The sequence below is a fragment of the Capricornis sumatraensis genome, chromosome 3 (genome assembly GCF_032405125.1).
Source record: "Capricornis sumatraensis isolate serow.1 chromosome 3, serow.2, whole genome shotgun sequence".
Lineage (NCBI taxonomy): Eukaryota > Metazoa > Chordata > Mammalia > Artiodactyla > Bovidae > Capricornis > Capricornis sumatraensis.
In genome coordinates, this window is record NC_091071.1 from 2,635,935 (window position 1) to 2,653,615 (window position 17,681).

Below are 17,681 nucleotides of genomic sequence, written 5' to 3' on the forward strand. Positions count from 1 at the left end.
GGTGATGCAGTCTGGGGAGAAGGCGGATAATCAAGAGAGCCTGTGCCCAGACGCGGGGCTAGCACGGGGGAGATGCAGAGACGGGGTGCAGAGGGCTGGGGGTGGGCAGGAGGGGTTCTCTAGGATGACTCCACAAACTGAGGCTCGGGTGACAGGCCGGTGGGGACGGCCGTGACCAGAACGTGAAGGCAGGTCCAGGGCTGGGACGCGGGGCTCAGCCGGGGCCCGCTCACGTCGAGGCAGCAGCAGGCCTGAAGAAGCAGATTTGGGAGTCCAGCACCTAGCGACTGTGACCGTGTTCTCCCAGGAAAGGCTGAGGGCTATAACTGAAGTGTGTGGTCTCACCACAGATAGAAATGCTTGAAATCAGTGCTACCTTGGGGCGTCTGAGTATGAGGCCCTTGGCAGTGAAACCACCTAAGTGGGTGCAGTGGCTTTGGGATCAGGGGGCTTCAGAGAAGCAGGAGGCTGACTGGGCCCTGGCCCCGCCATGTGCGAGGAGGCTGGTTGGAGCCTGCGTGCAGAGGGGCGAGCAGGGGGCCTCGGGGTGGGGGGCTCTGGAAGAGGAGGAGCTCTGCTTGCTGGAAGGCCCCTTCTCCACTGCCCTGAAGGAAACACAGCTGGACTCCTTTACGATTGCAGGTGAGTGGGAAGGCAAGCCCCCCCACCCCCATGGTTGAGGGAGGTGGCAGTGAATTCTCAGAGCGTCTCAGGCACCCCTCGTAGCTCTTCATCATTTGGACATTTTCTTCCATTTCATTATCAAGAGAAGAGCCCAGGGCAGCATCTCAGCTCCAACCACAGCAGGTCCAACTGGACACTGGGTTTTACTTTCCAGAGGACACTTACTAAGAACAACAAGTGGCAAAAGCAGGGAACTTCTTTGGATAAATGAGAGAAGACTCCTGGCTGAATTCGTTACTTAAAAAGCTCTATTGTTGCCAGTTAGACACAGCGGACATGAGACTGAGCAAACTCCAGGAGATAGTGGAGGGGAGCCTGGCACGTTGCAGTCCACAGGGTCACAAAGAGTCGACACGACCGAGTTAAGGAACAACAGCAAAGACAGACTCGGACTCGCGGAAACACCTCATGATGCTGGGCAGCCAGGGAGCAGGGCCTTCACGGCCCCAGGCCCACCGTCAGGAGAAGGAGGAATGCGAGATTTCCTGAGAGCTGAGAAAAGTAGCAGCGACATCATCTTTTTAGAATTTTCTAAGTGAACCACCATCTTCTGATAGAAGGGGAGCCTGTCGGTCCTACCTGGAAAGACAGAGCATCCTTGTAGGCGTGGACAGTCTCCCTGAAAGATGGGAGGTAGGGCTGCTGTTGGGCTTCCCAGGTGGCGCTAGTGGTAAAGAACCGGCCTGCCAGTGCAGGAGACGTAAGAGATGCGGGTTCAATCCCTGGGTCAGGAAGATGCCCTGGGGGAGGGCACGGCCACCCACTCCAATATTCTTGCCTGAAGAATCCCATGGACAGAGGAGCCTGGCGGGCTACGGTCCACAGGGTCGCACACAGTCAGACACGACCGAGCAACTGACCCCGCACAGGGCTGCTGTCAGCTCTGGGGGCGCAGCCTTTAAAGGAGGACCTGGGACTCCGCGTGCCAGCAGAATGCCCCCGACCACCCCATACTGACGACGCAGATGGCGCCCTGGTTAGTTCTGCACACACAGCGGGCCTCCTTCTCCAAAGCTCGGATGAAATAAGAACTGTGGGGAGGGGGCGAGGGGGGGCAGCGCAGCAGAGAGGAAACAGAGTATAAATTTCAGCCGAGACGCTGCCAGCTGGTTCCAGCAGAGCTAGAGGACAAGCGTATTTGGGCAGGAATCCAGGAAGCGGAAACACTGAGAGCATGAAAGGAGCAAAAAGCTTTCTTTGCTATTCTATCGATCGGAGAAAAGAACGAGCCAGTTCAAAAATCCGTCAGAGTGTCTTTCTGGAATCTTAGAATTGGAGGAGGACGAGATGGTCTTGACAGCCATCCTATTTTACCGTGTTCCACACTCAAAGAGTGAAATTTGTCAGAGCGTGTGAGCTTATCCTTAAAGAGTCTTTTGAAAGTTTCGCCCAGATGAGTGAATTTGCTGAGGCTGTTATCATTTTTTATTTTTTTAAATCACGAGGTGTGTTCAGAGGCTTTGTCCAAGTACCAACTGGGTACCAGGTGTGGAATTCGCCTTAAAATCCTGCTGTCTCTACAAGGTTGACCGTGGGCAGAACAGGGCTGAGGCCGGTTAGCTGGGATCCCTAAGCTCGGCTCCTGGACGGACACCAGGCCCTAAAACTTCGTGCCCTCCTGTCGGGCTGAAAAACCTGTGCTTTGTTATTGTGAGAAAGCTCCCCGTGTGGCCCTGCCCCGGGGCGTCCACGGGAGGCCGGCGGGAGCCTGGCGCCCCACCCGGCGAGGAGCACACTTGTCTCCCCTCCGAGTCTGCCTTGGCGCCTCCCTTTCCCCCCGCTGTTGTTGTCCCCTACGCTTCTCCTGCCAAAGGGCAGATGGGTGCACGTGGGGGGCGCCACCGCAGAGAGCGAGCGGGTCAGGGCTGGTGAACTGCGGGCACCCCACGATGCCCGGCTCGGGACTTGGGACGCGAGGGGCCGCTACTCTCTTCGCCTCCCCCCGCCTCACCAGCCCCCGCCCCATCTGCCCACTGCGCCTCCTCTCCAGGGTCTCCTTTCCCAGCAGCCCCCCCGCCGCGCAGCACAGAGCAGGGCCTAAGCAGCACGTGTGACCTGTCGCTGTGGGCACAGTCACTTGTCACCTCTTCCCACCTCCTGGGGAGGTGGCCCCAAGGGGACCGGGTGTGGGGGCACTGGAGTGCTCAGCCTGGAGGAGCTGGAGCAGGCGGTGGGCTCAGAGCCCCCTGGTGGCCCCTGTGGTTCCTCCAGGGCAGGCGGGAGACCCGGGTGCCGGACCAAGCTCCAGGCTGGCACCTGCGCGTCCCTGCTCTGAGCTGGCGTGGAATTCTACAGCCGGAGAACTGGCGCAGGGTCAGAGCAGACTCCTGACGACCCTCTGGGTCTGAGAGTCCGGACCTGTTTAGCTCACGTCCTGGCCTTTCAGGCCTTTTCTCTCCGGCGCTTTGCAAACCGACAGTAAGCTCAGCTTAGAAACGACTCTATATTCTGATGGCATGATAACTGACAACTGCTAACAAGAGCAGCCACGTCAGTCAGCACTTTTGTGATGCCGGGGACATGCTAACCACTTTTGTGCTTTATTACATTTTTTTCTCACTATTACCTTGCAGTGTGAGTTACTTTTATTTTCCCTGTTTCGCAGATGAGCAAACTAAGGCTTAGGCACTCAAAGGACCACAGAGCCAGCCAGCAGGGAACAGGCTTCTGCCCAGCCAAGCTGCGCTGCCCTCCTGCCATAGGAGGAGGCTACGGTCAGGGAAATTCAAGGGAAGCATGCAATTTTTGCTGGAAATTTCTCATGCCTGCCCTGCCCCTGGGCTACGTGGGGAGAGTAAGTGCAGGTTACAGCCTGATCAGGCTGGCAGACATCGGCCAGTGACCAGATATGGCCGGCCCGGCCTCCTGGCCTGGACTCCTGGCTGCGGCCCCACATGAGACAGACACACAACACGGATGCAGAGGCGTCAGGGACGCTGGAGTAAGCAGTAGCCTGCGGGGTCCAACCACCCGAATGTTCCACTAGATCCAATCAAGAGAGAGAGAAGGGACTGCGTTCGTATCTTCCACTGCTGGCCTCTGCAGTTCTGGCGAGGCCGGGGTGAGGCCGACAGAAATCTTCCATGTGGCCATAGCCCGATCCCTCTAACACCTCAGACCCTGTCCTCCTGGGCTTTCTCTGGCTTTCCCTGAGGGCTCTGACCGGCAGGCTTGGTCCTGGCTCCCGCCCCCTTCCACAGACAGACTGTTCCCCGCCAATCCGACTGGAGAGAATCGGGGCACACGCTAACAGATGTCTCTGGTTTTCATTTCCAGAACCGGGAGCTGTGGGCCACCTGAGTTTCACAGAGATTCTGGACACATCTCTCAAGGTCAGCTGGCAGGAGCCCCTGGAGAAAAATGGCATCATTACAGGTAAGGGTCTCTGTGGTCAGAAAGAGGCAAAGCAAGTCTGCCCCGCACAGAGGGATGGACACAGCTCTAGGCGCCATGGCTGGCAGAGCCCGGGTGCCCAGGGCCTGCACGGTGACTGTCGCGGGGCCAAGGTTGGGGGAGGACCTGTCCCGGGGGCCTCGCCTCATGTGGACCCCTCCTGGCCGGGCTGCAGCCTCCCACTGTGCAGGCTCGGTCTTGGGGGCTTGTTGAACTAGCCTCTGACATCTCTTCCCGGGAGACCCATGCTCCAGGTGTGTCCTCTCACAGCCGTTTCTGTTCCGTAATCTCGTGGCTGTGTAGGGAGTTGACAGCTGAGATCACGGCGGTGTTACAGCTGAGGAGGCTGGGGCTTGGGCGGGCAGGGAGAGCCAAATGCAGGCGTCATGATGGGGTGGCCCTGCCCCCCGCCTTCTCCCACCCCCCGGCCCCACCCCAGAGAGCGGCCAAGCCACACCTGTCCCCTGCCCCAATGCCAGGCCACCGGGGGGCACTGCAGGTGAGGGGCGCCCAGGGAGCAGGGCCCCAGGCTGCGCGTCGGCCGCCTCCCTCTCCTGCAGTGCCGTCTCAGGGGAACGGCTCACTTTGGTAGGACTTTTAATGATTTCATTTTGTAGAAGAGGCTTTTGGAGAATCTTCCAGGTTATAGGGCTGAATTTCCACTTAAATTGAGTCATCCACACGCGGCACGGGGGTCGGCCCAGGCTCCCCACCTGGGCCCAGGGCTTCGCTTCCCGTGTTGCCAGGGACTGTGCTGCCCGGCCAGGGGAAGGCCGTATGGTTCTGCTTCTTCAGTGGTTAGGTGCAGACAGCTTTATAAGTATTATATCCCGGCAACTGAACAGCCATTTGAAAGAAGATGCGTTCATTGAAAGAAGAATGTCTGCATTTCCTTAAGTAACCAGTTAGCTCCCAGTGGGATGCGTGCGCCACAGGCACTGCCCAGCTTCTCCAGTTTGGAATCCGAGTGGGCCCCGCCCGCCTCCCGAATTTCCTGCCCCATGTGGTGTTCACACGGCTTTGTGTGACCGCCAGAAACGCAGCAGAGACAGGGCGCATTCAAAGGCTCGCGGCGTGCTCTGATCCTGGGATTGCGACTGGCTCCTGCCGCAGGTTCACGCGGGGCCTCAGACACAGCCCCCTGCACACAGCCCGGGGCTTGTCCCTACACTGAGCTCCCCGCTTCTCTCCCGTTGTTCAAGAAACCTCCCGGGGCCAACCCGCAAGGTGCCCTCTGCTTGCCTGCACCCAAGCAGACCCCCTACAGAGGGAGTGCTCCAATCCGGGAGGTGCCGCTGGGGCACCGTTGAGCCGATGCCGCCTCTGACCCTCACTTTTCAGTAAATGCGCGAATCTAGACCTGCCCTCAAGAAGCTGTGAATGATGTTAAGTCCAGGAAAGGGGGACAGTCCCTACTGAAATCGGACCTCCAAAGCCCAGTCTGCTCACACGCTGAGGCCTCTGGGCAGAGGACGCCGTGCTGCGTGTGCAGGGAAGACTCCTGGAAGGAATGAGACCAAGTTGGGGGGGTGGCGCAGCAGAGGAGGGCGGTCGTCCAGAGGAATCCAGCTTCCTGCGGCTTTAAGCTGCACAAAGGGAGGAAAACAGACGACCAGCGAGAGGGAAGCAAACCCAGAAGCACCGGAAGCCGAGCAGCGGCCCCCACGTGGAAGAAGTGCTTCCGGCTCAGCCCTGTGGGGACGCCTGTGGCCCGAATGACAGTGTGTTAGAGCTGAAGCTGCCGCTGACTTCAGGGGGGCCGGGGCGCCGCAGGGCAGGCAGACCTCTCACCTTCGTCAGCTCAGCCCTGAGGAGCCACAGAAAGGGAGTACGTTTCGAAAACCTGGCCAGGACGCCTCGGTGGACAGACTCCACTGGAAGGCCTCCCGCTGACAGTCACAGCCTCGGCCCTTCCTGGGCCCTCCCAGCACCCGCCCGCCTCTCCCTCCCAGTGTCCAGCCTTGCGGGAAACCCACAGGCACCACCACCACCCCCCCCCCCCCCGAGTGGAGCCCACCTCCCCAGGCTGGGCGCCCGCAGCCAACACTCCTGATTGATGATCGTCAGTTCCTACAGCTAATAGGGCTTAATGAACCCAATTTCGTGTTTTATTAAACAAATACTCGCAGTCACCAGCAACAGCTACTGTTTGTCACGGAACGCGTAGCTCAGGCTGTTCAGCGCCGGCTGCCCTGCCCGGGGCTGGAGGCAGGTCTGCAGTGGTAGCTCCGAGGGTCAGAGCTTCAGGCAGACGCTCTGCTCCAACCACGCCTCCCCCGGGGGCACGTTGTTCCTCGTGGTCTGTTCTCCGCCTCACCTCTCCCCTCGGCTCTGTAAGACGGGCTGCAGGGGGAGGGGGCCTTCCCAGAGGCCGGACCCCAGCTTCAGTGTCCCCACAGTCACCCCCCAGGACCCCTGCCCTCTGTGGGACCCTCCCTGCCCTGGATGCTCTGCTTGGACACGCAGGGCAGCACCCCTGGATGAACTTGGTTTCCCGTGGGGCACGCCAGCCGCACCCCAAAGGCCTTTTCCAGGCTGAAGGGAGAGAATTCCACCAAGTACAGCAAAAGAAACCGTGTTTGTGTTTGTGGGCAAACCTGGCCTCCGAAAGCCGCTTTCAGGAAGCATCTACAGGGCACCAGCCACCGTCCTCCCAAGCCACCCCGTCAGTGCTGGTCAGAGAAGCTGCCGGGCAGATGGCACCACGTCCAGTCCTGCGCATGGGCCGTTCTGTGGCCCAGATGCCCTGTAGGAGACTGGATGTCGGGAGTGCCCCTGAAGCTCCTGGAAGGAGCCCACGGGAGGCAGCAGGGGTGCAGGGCACCCAGCGAACTCCGCTCGCGCTGCCCCTGTACGCGGCATTCCCCACGGTCCCCCCCTAATGCTGATTTATGAGCAGGAGGACGGGGACAGACAGCTCGCGATGGGATGCGCTGCTCTCTCATGGAGAATGTACTTCAGCTCAACAGGGAATCATTTCTGAAGCCCCTCTGGCCATTAGTCTCAGTTAGGCAGCATTTGGAGTGGGTAAGGCACACGCTGGGAGGGGGGCTCTCTCCTCCCTCCTCCTGCACCGGGGCCCGAGGAGCACCCTGGCCAGGCCTGCCTGCAGGGGCCTTGCCCACCACGTGCCCACGCCCCGTGCCTGTGTGTGGAGCATCCAGGCCAGCCTGCTCTCGCTGGCCTTTGCCGCGTCCTTTCCCGAGCGTGTGAGGGCCTTCTGTTGGGCACTTGGCTTCATTTGTATCCACAACAACGGCCGCCCACCAGACTGTCTGTTGCCATGCCGTGGAACCCTGCTAATTCTCTTCTGCTAAGGGTGCTGGAAGCGCTGTGTTTGGGCTCCAGGTTGCCATGCAGAACAAGATGCTGTTTTAGTAAATCTTGATGAAGAACAGCTTTTAAACAAAGAGAATTGTCTGGCGGACAAGGTGGTGATGTTAACGGCACGCACGAGAACACCAGTGTGTAACAGCACCCTTCTCCTCCGGTGCGCGTGGGGCCGACTCGAGCCTCTCCGAGCGGAGGTCCCTCAGACAGCCCCCAGGCCGGGCCCACCTCCCCAGGGCCAGCGGGCTGGGAGGGCGCTCCCTGGGAGGGTGAGGAGCCACGGCCTTGGTCCCCTCCTCCGTGAGGCGGGGCGGCGATGCTGCAGCCTCAGAGCTCCATCCTAGGCTGAGTGAATTCACGCGCATGGGGCACTCAGGACATCATGGGAACGTCATGGACACGGTGTGTGTGAAGTCACCAGTCTTCACTCCCCTGCCGGGTGGTCTGGTTTTCACTGTACAGTTAGTCCCAAAAGTTGGAGTGAGCACCGTCCTCTGTACGGAGGAGGACTGGGAGTGGAGGGGTCCGGGGAGGCAGCTGGGGCCGCAGGCCTGGCTGGAGTGCAGCTCGGGTAAGCAGGGGCTGCCGGTGTGCGGCACGGCCGGCCTCCGCCCTCCGTGGCCTGCTGCCCCGCCCCCGCCCCCCATGCCCCCTGCCCACGGAGGCCGCCAGGCTGTGGGGCAGCTGACGGGCAGCGGCTTCTAGCGCTATTTTTTTCTCCAAAGTACTGAAGTCCCGAGACGCTCTCCTCTAAATTCTTGTTTACCTGAAGTGCAAGTCTCTCGCTCGATTTATTGCTCCATCAGAGAGAGGAGCCCAAAGAGCCTGCCCGTGCCTCTGTCTCCACGAGCTCGGCGGGAGGACGGGACAGCGCTCTCAGCACTTCGCGCCAGCCCGGGGCCCCTCCATCAGCGCCTCCTTCATGATAGGGGGGCGCTCCGAAGTGTTCTCTGATCACAGAACACCCCCCCACAAGGTGGCTGACTCAGGGCTGCCTGGGTCTTTTTGCTCTGAGCCCCGGATCGCGGTGGGACCCAAGGCTGAATGAATTGTGACCCTGAGGCCCCGACGACGGATGAACTTGAGCACGGGGTGTGGGGGAGGGGGGAACCTGGTGTCCCTTGGAAAACAGGCTGAAGAGGGGAGCAGGGCTGGAAGCAACGCTCCTGCTGCTCGTGCTGGGGTAGGGAGAAGCTTTAGGGCAAAAAGCGCTTCATCAGTCATCTTATAAGGGAAAAGTGGCAGCGTTTCCACAAATTAGTTGCAAGCCAGGAGCAAGCCTCTGATTTAGGGCGCCAGGCGACAAAAATATCGGTTTATAAAAATGGAAATGCGGATGAAGCGCGTGCACCATCTGACGAGAGAAGGCTGCACAGAGGACCGCAGGCCAGCCCTCCTCGTCAGCCCCGCCGTCCTCCCCAGGCCCCTCCCCCTCCTCCCCCAGCCCCCCTCCTCCCACAGCCCCTCCCCCCTCCTCCCGCGGCCCCCCCTCCGTCCTCCCCCGGTCCCTCCTCCCTCCTCCCCCAGCCCTCCCTCTATCTCTCCCAGCCCCCCTCCTCCCACAGCCCCTCCCCTCTCCTCCCACAGCCCTGCTCCGTCCTCCCCTACTCCGTCCCATCCTCCTGCCGCCCCCGTGGCTGGGGTCTCGTCCCCATAGGCCCTGGACTGGCAGCCCGGCTGGGCTCTGCACTGTTGTCAGAGCCACGTGATGACCAGGGGGCACCCACCTCCGCCCCAGCTCCCTGGGCCCCAGAACTGACCCTGTGCCCCGCCTGCCTTCCAGGCTACCAGGTCTCCTGGGAGGTGTACGGGCAGAGCAGCTCGCGGCTCACGCTCACCCTCAACAGCTCGACACACGAGTACAAGATCCAGGGGCTGTCCTCTCTCACCACCTACACCATCGACGTGGCGGCCGTCACGGCTGCGGGCGCCGGCGTGCCCACCTCGTCCACCATCTCCTCCGGGGTGCCCCCAGGTCAGTACGCTTGTGCCCCGGTGTCCCCATGGCCATGTCCCCTGGGCCTTGCTCTCGCTCCGAGTTGGTGGGCATCTTTGTGCAGAAGTCACTGGGGGCCTTTGAAAGGGGTGTCAGCCCTGGGCTCGGTTGGTTGGGGTCAGTGAATTTCTGCAGTTAAGACCAAGAAGCACAAAAGTATCCCCTGAGAAAAGCAGGGGGAGTGTGGCTCTGCAAGGAGGAGTGAGAAGGTGGGGAGGAAGCGGGCAGACAGGGGGTTCAGTGAAGGTCGGGGAGCGCACCCGCCCCTGGCAGGGCCTAGTGACCCCGCTCTCGGTGGGGCCTTTCTGGAAGTCAGATCATCTCCCTAAATGTTCACGCGTATTCCAGCCTCGAAAACTGCACTCAGCTGTTTCTCTTACATTTAAAATGAAAGCGTTTTCCCCAGGAATTCACCAACACACAGACGTGAGAAAACGTGTCATCGATTCAGTTCTGTAGCTAAATCAGAGACCCTGCGTTCTCCAGAAGCCGTCCAGTCGCCTCCTTTGGGTCTCTGAGAAAAGCAGGACAGCCCCGGAGACTGAAACCAGCGGTCATCCCTGCAGCCCTCTCCTCGGGGAGCCAGGAGCCTGGGGTCCCGTGGCACAGCTGTCCATCCTCTGACACGCAGTCACCACCATCCACTGTCGGGCTTCTCACACCGTCCTGTGCATCCATCTCAACCCCCGCCCCCCGAGTCTGTGCTGGGCCCACTCCCACGTGGCCAGCCCCTGGATGTGAGCAAGGCTGCAGAACTTGCCCCGGGACCCACTCCAGGTGGCGCCCACGCTGCTGGCCAGGCCCCACGCTTGAGCTGGTGCGATGTCTTCTCTAAGGCATTTACATGAGACGTGTGTCCTTTCTTAAGAAGGAAGTCTTTGGCTTCCAGAGAGATTCCTATATTCCACGTACACAGCAGCTACCAAAGCACACGTGGTTAGGACCTTAATAACTAGTGACAATGAGGTGGCGATGATGCCGTGTGATTTAATGCTTTAGAGCCGGCTAATGGACAGTGGCCGGGGTAACAGGGAGCATCCCTGGGCGACCAGCTTGTTCCCTGGATGGTTTGGACACCGTCCAACCGGGGCCTGGAAGTGGCCAGCTGGCCTCCCCCCTGAGCAGCCTTGGCCCCAGCGTGCCTGTGAGCAGCACTACCCCAGATGCAGAGAAGGGCTGCGGGAGTCGGGCCTGGCCACGCCGAGTGGGGCTGCTGCTGCTCCCTGATGGCCAGGCCCCCAGGGCCCGGGGGTCTCTCCTGGGACACACCGAGAAAAAGCAGATGACGACCGTCACTTTGGGCTGTGATCCGTTGCGGTGCTTGACGTTTACGTCCATTCATGACTGGAGAACCAGCTAAAGAACCCAGAGAGCTGGCAGATACACAGAACGAGTCACTCGTCCTTCCATTTAAACAGCCTCCTCCTCAAGCTCATTAGACGTGAGGTGGAAAGCACCCTTGAGAGCCCAGCGATGCGCTGTGCCATCCCCGAACCAGAGTGGCTGCCCCCGTGCGAGACCTGGTCTTAAACACCCCGGACACAGCAAGTCCGGAAGTCGTCCCTCGGACACGGCGCCTCTGGAAGCCTTTCCTGACACTGGCGTCATGTCTTTCTTGCCTGCATTGCACCCCGCGGTCTTCCTCGAGCGTTTTTCAGTTGCCCAGCAATGTCAGAGCTCTCACTGTGAGCCCACAGCATCTCACTTTCTAGTGGGACAGGCTCCTGGGGGCGGGCCAGGGGCATCAACCTGCAGAAGGGCCTCTGTTCAAGGAGGAGGTTTAGCCGCAGGTGGCTGAAGACGAGGGGCCACAGGCAGAGCCCACCTGCCCTCTTTCAGTTGCCAGAGCAGCAGAGTACAGGCAGAGTGGGGCGGGCTCTGCACTTTCTCCTGAGTCCGGTTGTCTTGGAAACCAGAGCCAAGAAGCCTACGGCTTGGGACCCGCACACCACCCACTTCGAGCTGCCCGGAGCTACTCGGGGTGCACGCCCCCTCCCCGTCCTCTTTCGAAGGCACCAGGGCATTGGCAGAAGGGAGATGGACACTCAGCCCTTCGGTTCTTCGAGGAGCCTCGGAGGGAACGCTGTGCTTCTTGCTCTGGCAGTTGTGAAAATCAACCCTGTCTTGGTGTGAAGGCGTGTGGGAAGTGGTTGCTGCTGACATGACCTTTCCTGAGCTGTGGCAGGATTTAAATTTCCACCTTCCCTCTCTCCTCTATGTCCAGAACTTCCTGGTGCCCCATCCAATCTGGTCATTTCCAACATCAGCCCTCGCTCGGCCACGCTCCAGTTCCGACCAGGGTACGATGGGAAGACGGCCATCTCCAGGTGGATCGTGCAGGGACAGGTATGGCCACCCTGAAGCCGAGAGCTGCAGTCCCCGTAGAGTCACACAGGGCCTGGAGGTGACAGGCAGCTCAGTGACGCCCTTGCAGGATAGATGACCCCTGGCTGGAGCAGCCTTGGATGCTTTGGGGGGCAGTGGTGTTTGGAGGAGGAGAAATGGAGACGGGACTGGCTGGGGCACCCGGGGCAGACGTGCGAGCAAGCGGGGACACGGGGTGTCAGGCTGGTCTCTTGCAGGATAACAGAAGAAGGGCTGGTGGGGGCACACGTGCAAGTCACCGTGCAGTCAGTTCAAGCGCTCAGTCATGTGGGTCGTGTGACTCTTTGGGACCCCAAGGGCTGCAGGCTTCCTGGTCTATCACCAACTCCTGGAGCTTGCTCAAACTCATGTCCATCGAGTCGGTGATGCCATCCAGCCATCTCATCCTCTGTCACCCCCTTCTCCTTCTGCCTTCAATCTTTCCCAGCATCAGGGTCTTTTCCAGTGAGTCAGTTCTTTGCATCAGGTGGCCAAAGTATTGTAGCTTCAGCATCAGTCCTTCCAATGAATATTCAGGACTGATTTCCTTTAGGATGGACTGGTTTGATCTCCTTGCAGTCCAAGGGACTTTTAAGAGTCTTCTCTAACACCACAGTTCAAAAGCATCAATTCAGCTTTCTTTGTAGTCTGACTCTCACATCCGTGCACGACCACTGGGAAACCATGACTGATGGACAGGGAAGCCTGGGGTGCTGCAGTCCATGGGGTTGCAAAGAGTCGGACACGACTGAGCAACTGAACTGAACTGAATGGAAAAAGCTTTGATTATACTGACCTTTGTAGGCAAAGTAATGTCTCTGCTTTTTAATATGCTGTCTAGGTTGGTCATAGCTTTTCTTCCAAGGACCAAGCGTCTTTTAATTTCATGGCTGCAGTCAGCATCTGCAGTGATTTTGGAGCCCGAGAAAATAAACTCTCTCATTGTTTCCACTGTTTCCCCATCTATTCCCCATGAAGTGATGGGACCAGATGCCATGATCTTCATTTTTCTAATGTTGCATTTTAAGCCAGCTTTTTCACTTCCCTCTTTCAATTTCATCAAGAGGCTCTTTAGTTCTTCTTCACTTTCTGCCATAAGGGTGGTGTCGTCTGCCTATCTGAGGTTATTGATATTTCTCCCGGCAATCTTGATTCCAGCTTGTGCTTCATGCAGCCAAGCATTTCTCATGATGTCCTCTGCATATTAGTGAAATAAGCAGGGTGACAATGTACAGCCCTGACGTACTCCTTTCCCGATTTGGAACCAGTCCGTTGTCCCATGTCCAGTTCTAACTGTTGCTTCTTGACCTGCACACAGGTTTCCCAGGAAGCAAGTCAGGTGGTCTGGTATTCCCATCTCTTGAAGAATTTTCCACATTTTGTTGTGATCCACACAGTCAAGGCTTTGGCGTAGTCAATAAAGCAGAAGTAGATGTTTTTCTGGAACTCTGTTGCTTTTGCTGTGATCCAGCGGATGTCGATAATTTGATGTCTGGTTCCTCTGCCTTTTCTAAATCCAGCTTAAACATCTGGGAATTCTTGGTTCGTGTGCTGTTGAAGCCTCGCTTTGAGAATTTTGAGCATTACTTTGCTAGCATGTGAGATGAGTGCAATTGTGTGGTAGTTTGAGCATTCTTTGGCATTGCCTTTCTTTGGGATTGGAATGAAAACTGACCTTTTCCAGTCCAAAAGGCAGTGATCAAGACTGTCCCCAAGAAACAGAAAGGCAAAACGGTTATCTGAGGAGGTCTTCCAAATAGCTGGGAAAAGAAGAGAAGCAAGGGCAAAGGAAAAAAGAAAAATATACCCATCTGAATGCAAATGGCAAAGAGAGAAAAGAAAGCCTTCCTCAGTGATCAGTGCAAAGAAATAGAGGAAAACAACAGAATGGGAAAGACTAGAGATCTCCTCAAGAAAATTAGAGATACCAAGGGAACTTTTCATGCAAAGATGGGCTCGATAAAGAACAGAAATGGTCTGGACCTAACAGAAGTGGAAGATATTAAGAAGAGGTGACAAGCATACACAATTGAACTATAGTGAGGTGAGGTGAGGTGAAGTCACTCAGTCGCGTCCGACTGTTTGCGACTCCATGGACTGTAACCTACTAGGCTCCTCCGTCCATGGGATTCTCCAGGCAAGAATGCTGGAGTGGATTGCCATTTCCTTCTCCAGGGGATCTTCCTGACCCAGGGATCGAACCCGGATCTCCCGCATTGGAGGCAGACGCTTTAACCTCTGAGCCACCAGGGAAGCTGGACAAAAAAAGATCTTCATGACCCAAATAACCACAGTGGTGTGATCACTCACCTAGAGCCTGACATCCTGGAGTGTGAAGTCAAGTGGGCCTTAAGAAGCATCACTACGAACAAAGCTAGTGGAGGTGCTGGAATCCCAGTCGAGCTATTTCAGTTCCTAAAAGATGATGCTGTGAGAGTATGCCAGCAAGTTTGTGAAACTCAGCCGTGGTTTGATATAGGTTCTCCCAGTTTGATGGTGTCGTTGGTTGCGATTTTTCTTTTAATTCTGTATCACAGTGAGCTACAGAACAGACTGTTTGGTACAGTCCAAATGGATGAACCTGCGTTTACTCAACAATGTTTATAGCATGTTTTTATCTCCAGGCCCTAGTCTAGCATGAGGTACGCAGGGGTGAGCAGAAACAGACGCTATTTCTGCGCTCAGGGAGGAATGTTCTGTCTCAGGGGAAGGACCTTCAGGTTGCTGGGGAAGGAACAGGAACTTTCTCTGTGGGGGACAGACGGCTGTAGTGCAGGGTGTAGCGAGGAGCTGGGGGCGGGTCATGCGGAGCCCGGGGGTCCTTCTTAGGAGGACTTTGCACGTGGCTCAGAGCACGACAGCAAGAGAGCAGGACCCACAGGGCTCATGCGCCAGGCAGAGGGTCCCACCGGCCTCCATGGATCCCACCCGCCCTGACGCACCTTGTTCCACGCAGAGCAGAGCAAACTGACGCCAAGCCGCATGCCGAGAGCGTGAGTTTCCAGACCCTTCGTGTCTGCAGTAAAACCCCGGTGGTTTCCATGACTATGCTTGTGCTCTGTTGCAAGACAATTCGATCCTGGAAACTTGGCCATAAATCAGGGCACGGATTCATCTATGTCTTCAAAACTTTCATTAAGCAACCGTTTCTGGAAGCCTCTGCAGGATCCTGACAGTGGGCCAGCTAGTTGGAACCGATCGATCAGTGTGGCTGGAACAATTAATTACTTAGGAAAGGATCACTGAGAAAGCACATCCCTGGGAAACGAAGACCGAAACAATAAAAGCGAGCTTGAAAACGCATCAAAGAAAATAAAGGAGGAAAACCGTGGTCCCTCCTGGAAAGCAGAGGCTCAGAGTCGGCCAGACAGAGCCGGGCACGCGCTCCAAGCAGCACAGGAGCCAGGAGCCCGTCCCTGCTGTTCCTGGACAGCAGTACCACCGGGCACAAAGGGCGGACGCTCTTCAGGGTGGGCATCAGGCCAGGCTGGGCAGCGGGAGTGGAGATGCCGCCTCTGCTGGCTCTGCTCGAGACCCGCGTCCTGCACCCCCGGGCCAGCCCTGGGAGCGGCCCGCTGCTGCTGCCGGGGCCCGCTCACCGGGACGGTCACGGGCTCCGGGCTCCTGCTGCCGGGGCCCGCTCACCGGGACGGTCACGGGCTCCGGGCTCCTGCTGCCGGGGCCCGCTCACCGGGACGGTCACGGGCTCCGGGCTCCTGCTGCCGGGGCCCGCTCACCGGGACGGTCACGGGCTCCGGGCTCCTGCTGCCGGGGCCCGCTCACCGGGACGGTCACGGGCTCCGGGCTCCTGCTGCCGGGGCCCGCTCACCGGGACGGTCACGGGCTCCGGGCTCCTGCTGCCGGGGCCCGCTCACCGGGACGGTCACGGGCTCCGGGCTCCTGCTGCCGGGGCCCGCTCACCGGGACGGTCACGGGCTCCGGGCTCCTGCTGCCGGGGCCCGCTCACCGGGACGGTCACGGGCTCCGGGCTCCTGCTGCCGGGGCCCGCTCACCGGGACGGTCACGGGCTCCGGGCTCCTGCTGCCGGGGCCCGCTCACCGGGACGGTCACGGGCTCCGGTCAGGGAGGGGTCCTTCTTCTGTGCGTGGAGAGACGGAGATGGGTGAGCATGTGGCACCTCTCTGCACGTAAAGTGCACGCGCGTTACGCTTCTCTCCCACAACGGACCTATTGATCCTTGTGTTTTTAATATGAAACATCCTCAGCGTGCCCAGACGGAACGCGCCCCCACACACCCTTCACCCACACTCACCTCTTCTGTTCTGCGTTCATCTGCTCCCTCTTTCTGTTACCGCTGGAGCAGTTGTTCGTTTGTTTGTTTTCAATTTAAAAAAATTTTAGCGAAGTATCATTGATTTACAATACATATTACTTTCAGTTGTACAATATTTTTGCAGATTATACTCCATTTAAAGTTATTGTAAGATATTATCTGTATCCACTGTGCTGTGTCTTGTGGTTCCGTCACTCAGTCGTGTCTGACTCTTTGCAACCCCGTGGACTGCAACACACCAGGCCTCCCTGCCCTTCACCATCTCCCCGAGTTTCCTCAAACTCATGTCCACTGGGTCAGTGATGCCATCCAACCGTCTCATCCTCTGTCACCCCCTTCTCCTCCGGCCCTCAATCTTTCCCAGCATCAGGGCCTCTTCTAGTGAGTTGGCTCTTCACATTGGGTGGCCAAAGTAATTTTTACAGAGTATACTCCGTTTAAGGTTATTACAAGGTAGTGGCTATATTCACGGTGCTGGACGTTAAATCCTTTATCCTATTTATTTCACGCCTGCTAATCTGCTCCTCTCCTTTTAAATTGATGTATAGTAGCTGTACAATATTATGTAAGTTACAGGTGTGCAGTATAGTGATTTGTAACTTTTAAAGGCAGTACTCCATTTATAGTTATTATAAACCATTGGCTCCATTCCCTGTGGCGTGGGCAGCTTGTGCTCCTGTCCAGAAGCTCTGGGAGACCACCGTCTCCCCGCTCCCCTCGCTTGTGCAGGCTGTTGGCAGCGCTCGCCTGCTGAGGCCCTGGGGCCTAGCCAGGCGTCATTATCCCCAGCCCCAAGAGGCCCCACGTCCCTTTCTCCACCTGCAGAGCCAGCGGTGGGGGAGCAGGTCCTTCTCAGGCCGCCACTGGCTCTTTCGTCTCTCTCCCTGACCCACTCTCCCGCCTCTCTCTGGCATTTTCAGGGTCGATTAGACCCACCCAGATAATCCAGGATAATCTCCCTGTGTCAAGGCTCTTAACCTTAATCCCGTCTGCAGAGTCCCTTCTATGTGGGGTGACCTGCCTACAGGCCCCAGGGTTCAGGGTATGGACCTCCGGGTTAGGGGAGATGCTTGCAGGGGCCTTATTCTGCCTAAAGGTTGCTCTCAGCCTTTTGCACACTCCTTCTGTGTTTATGTGGCTGAGTCTCTGGGCTCCGTCCCTAGGAATGGGATTTCGGGACCAACAGTGAGTGTAAACTTTCTAGACGTTACCAAAGCTTTCTGCTGCAGGTCGTACATGTTGCATTTCTGTCAACTATATATAGAATTTTTTGCCATGCCAAAAAAATTGACGTTTAATTTATCAGTCTTTTTTGCAAGCCTTTGGACGTTGAGGTCTTAGATTTCACCCAGCTTTTACTATCACTTCTGTGATTTCATACTTGCATTCAGGTCTCCATCCATTTGGAATTTGTTCTTTTATATGAATGATATGAATCCATATTTTATGATTTTGCAAGTAGCTGTGTCATTGTCTCAAAGCCGCCTATTAAGAAGTCCATTTCCCCCGCCTCCTCATTTGTAGCATTACATTCCCATGAGCAGGTGGGGCTGTTTCTGAAATCTTTGTTCTGTTCTCTTAGTCTGGCTGTTCACGCAGTAGCTGCACTTTGTTTAATTA

At 57.5% G+C, this 17,681-nt stretch overlaps 1 protein-coding gene across 1 annotated transcript in view; it reads left to right on the plus strand.

The window, feature by feature from the left end:
• SDK1 (sidekick cell adhesion molecule 1) overlaps positions 1-17,681 on the plus strand; it is a 718,540-nt gene that overhangs the window by 604,265 nt on the left and 96,594 nt on the right. The window contains exons 20-22 of the mRNA XM_068967809.1: positions 3,961-4,059; positions 9,191-9,382; positions 11,628-11,749. Of these exons, the coding sequence (XP_068823910.1) occupies positions 3,961-4,059; positions 9,191-9,382; positions 11,628-11,749 (413 nt within the window). The remainder of the gene's footprint in view (positions 1-3,960; positions 4,060-9,190; positions 9,383-11,627; positions 11,750-17,681) is intronic.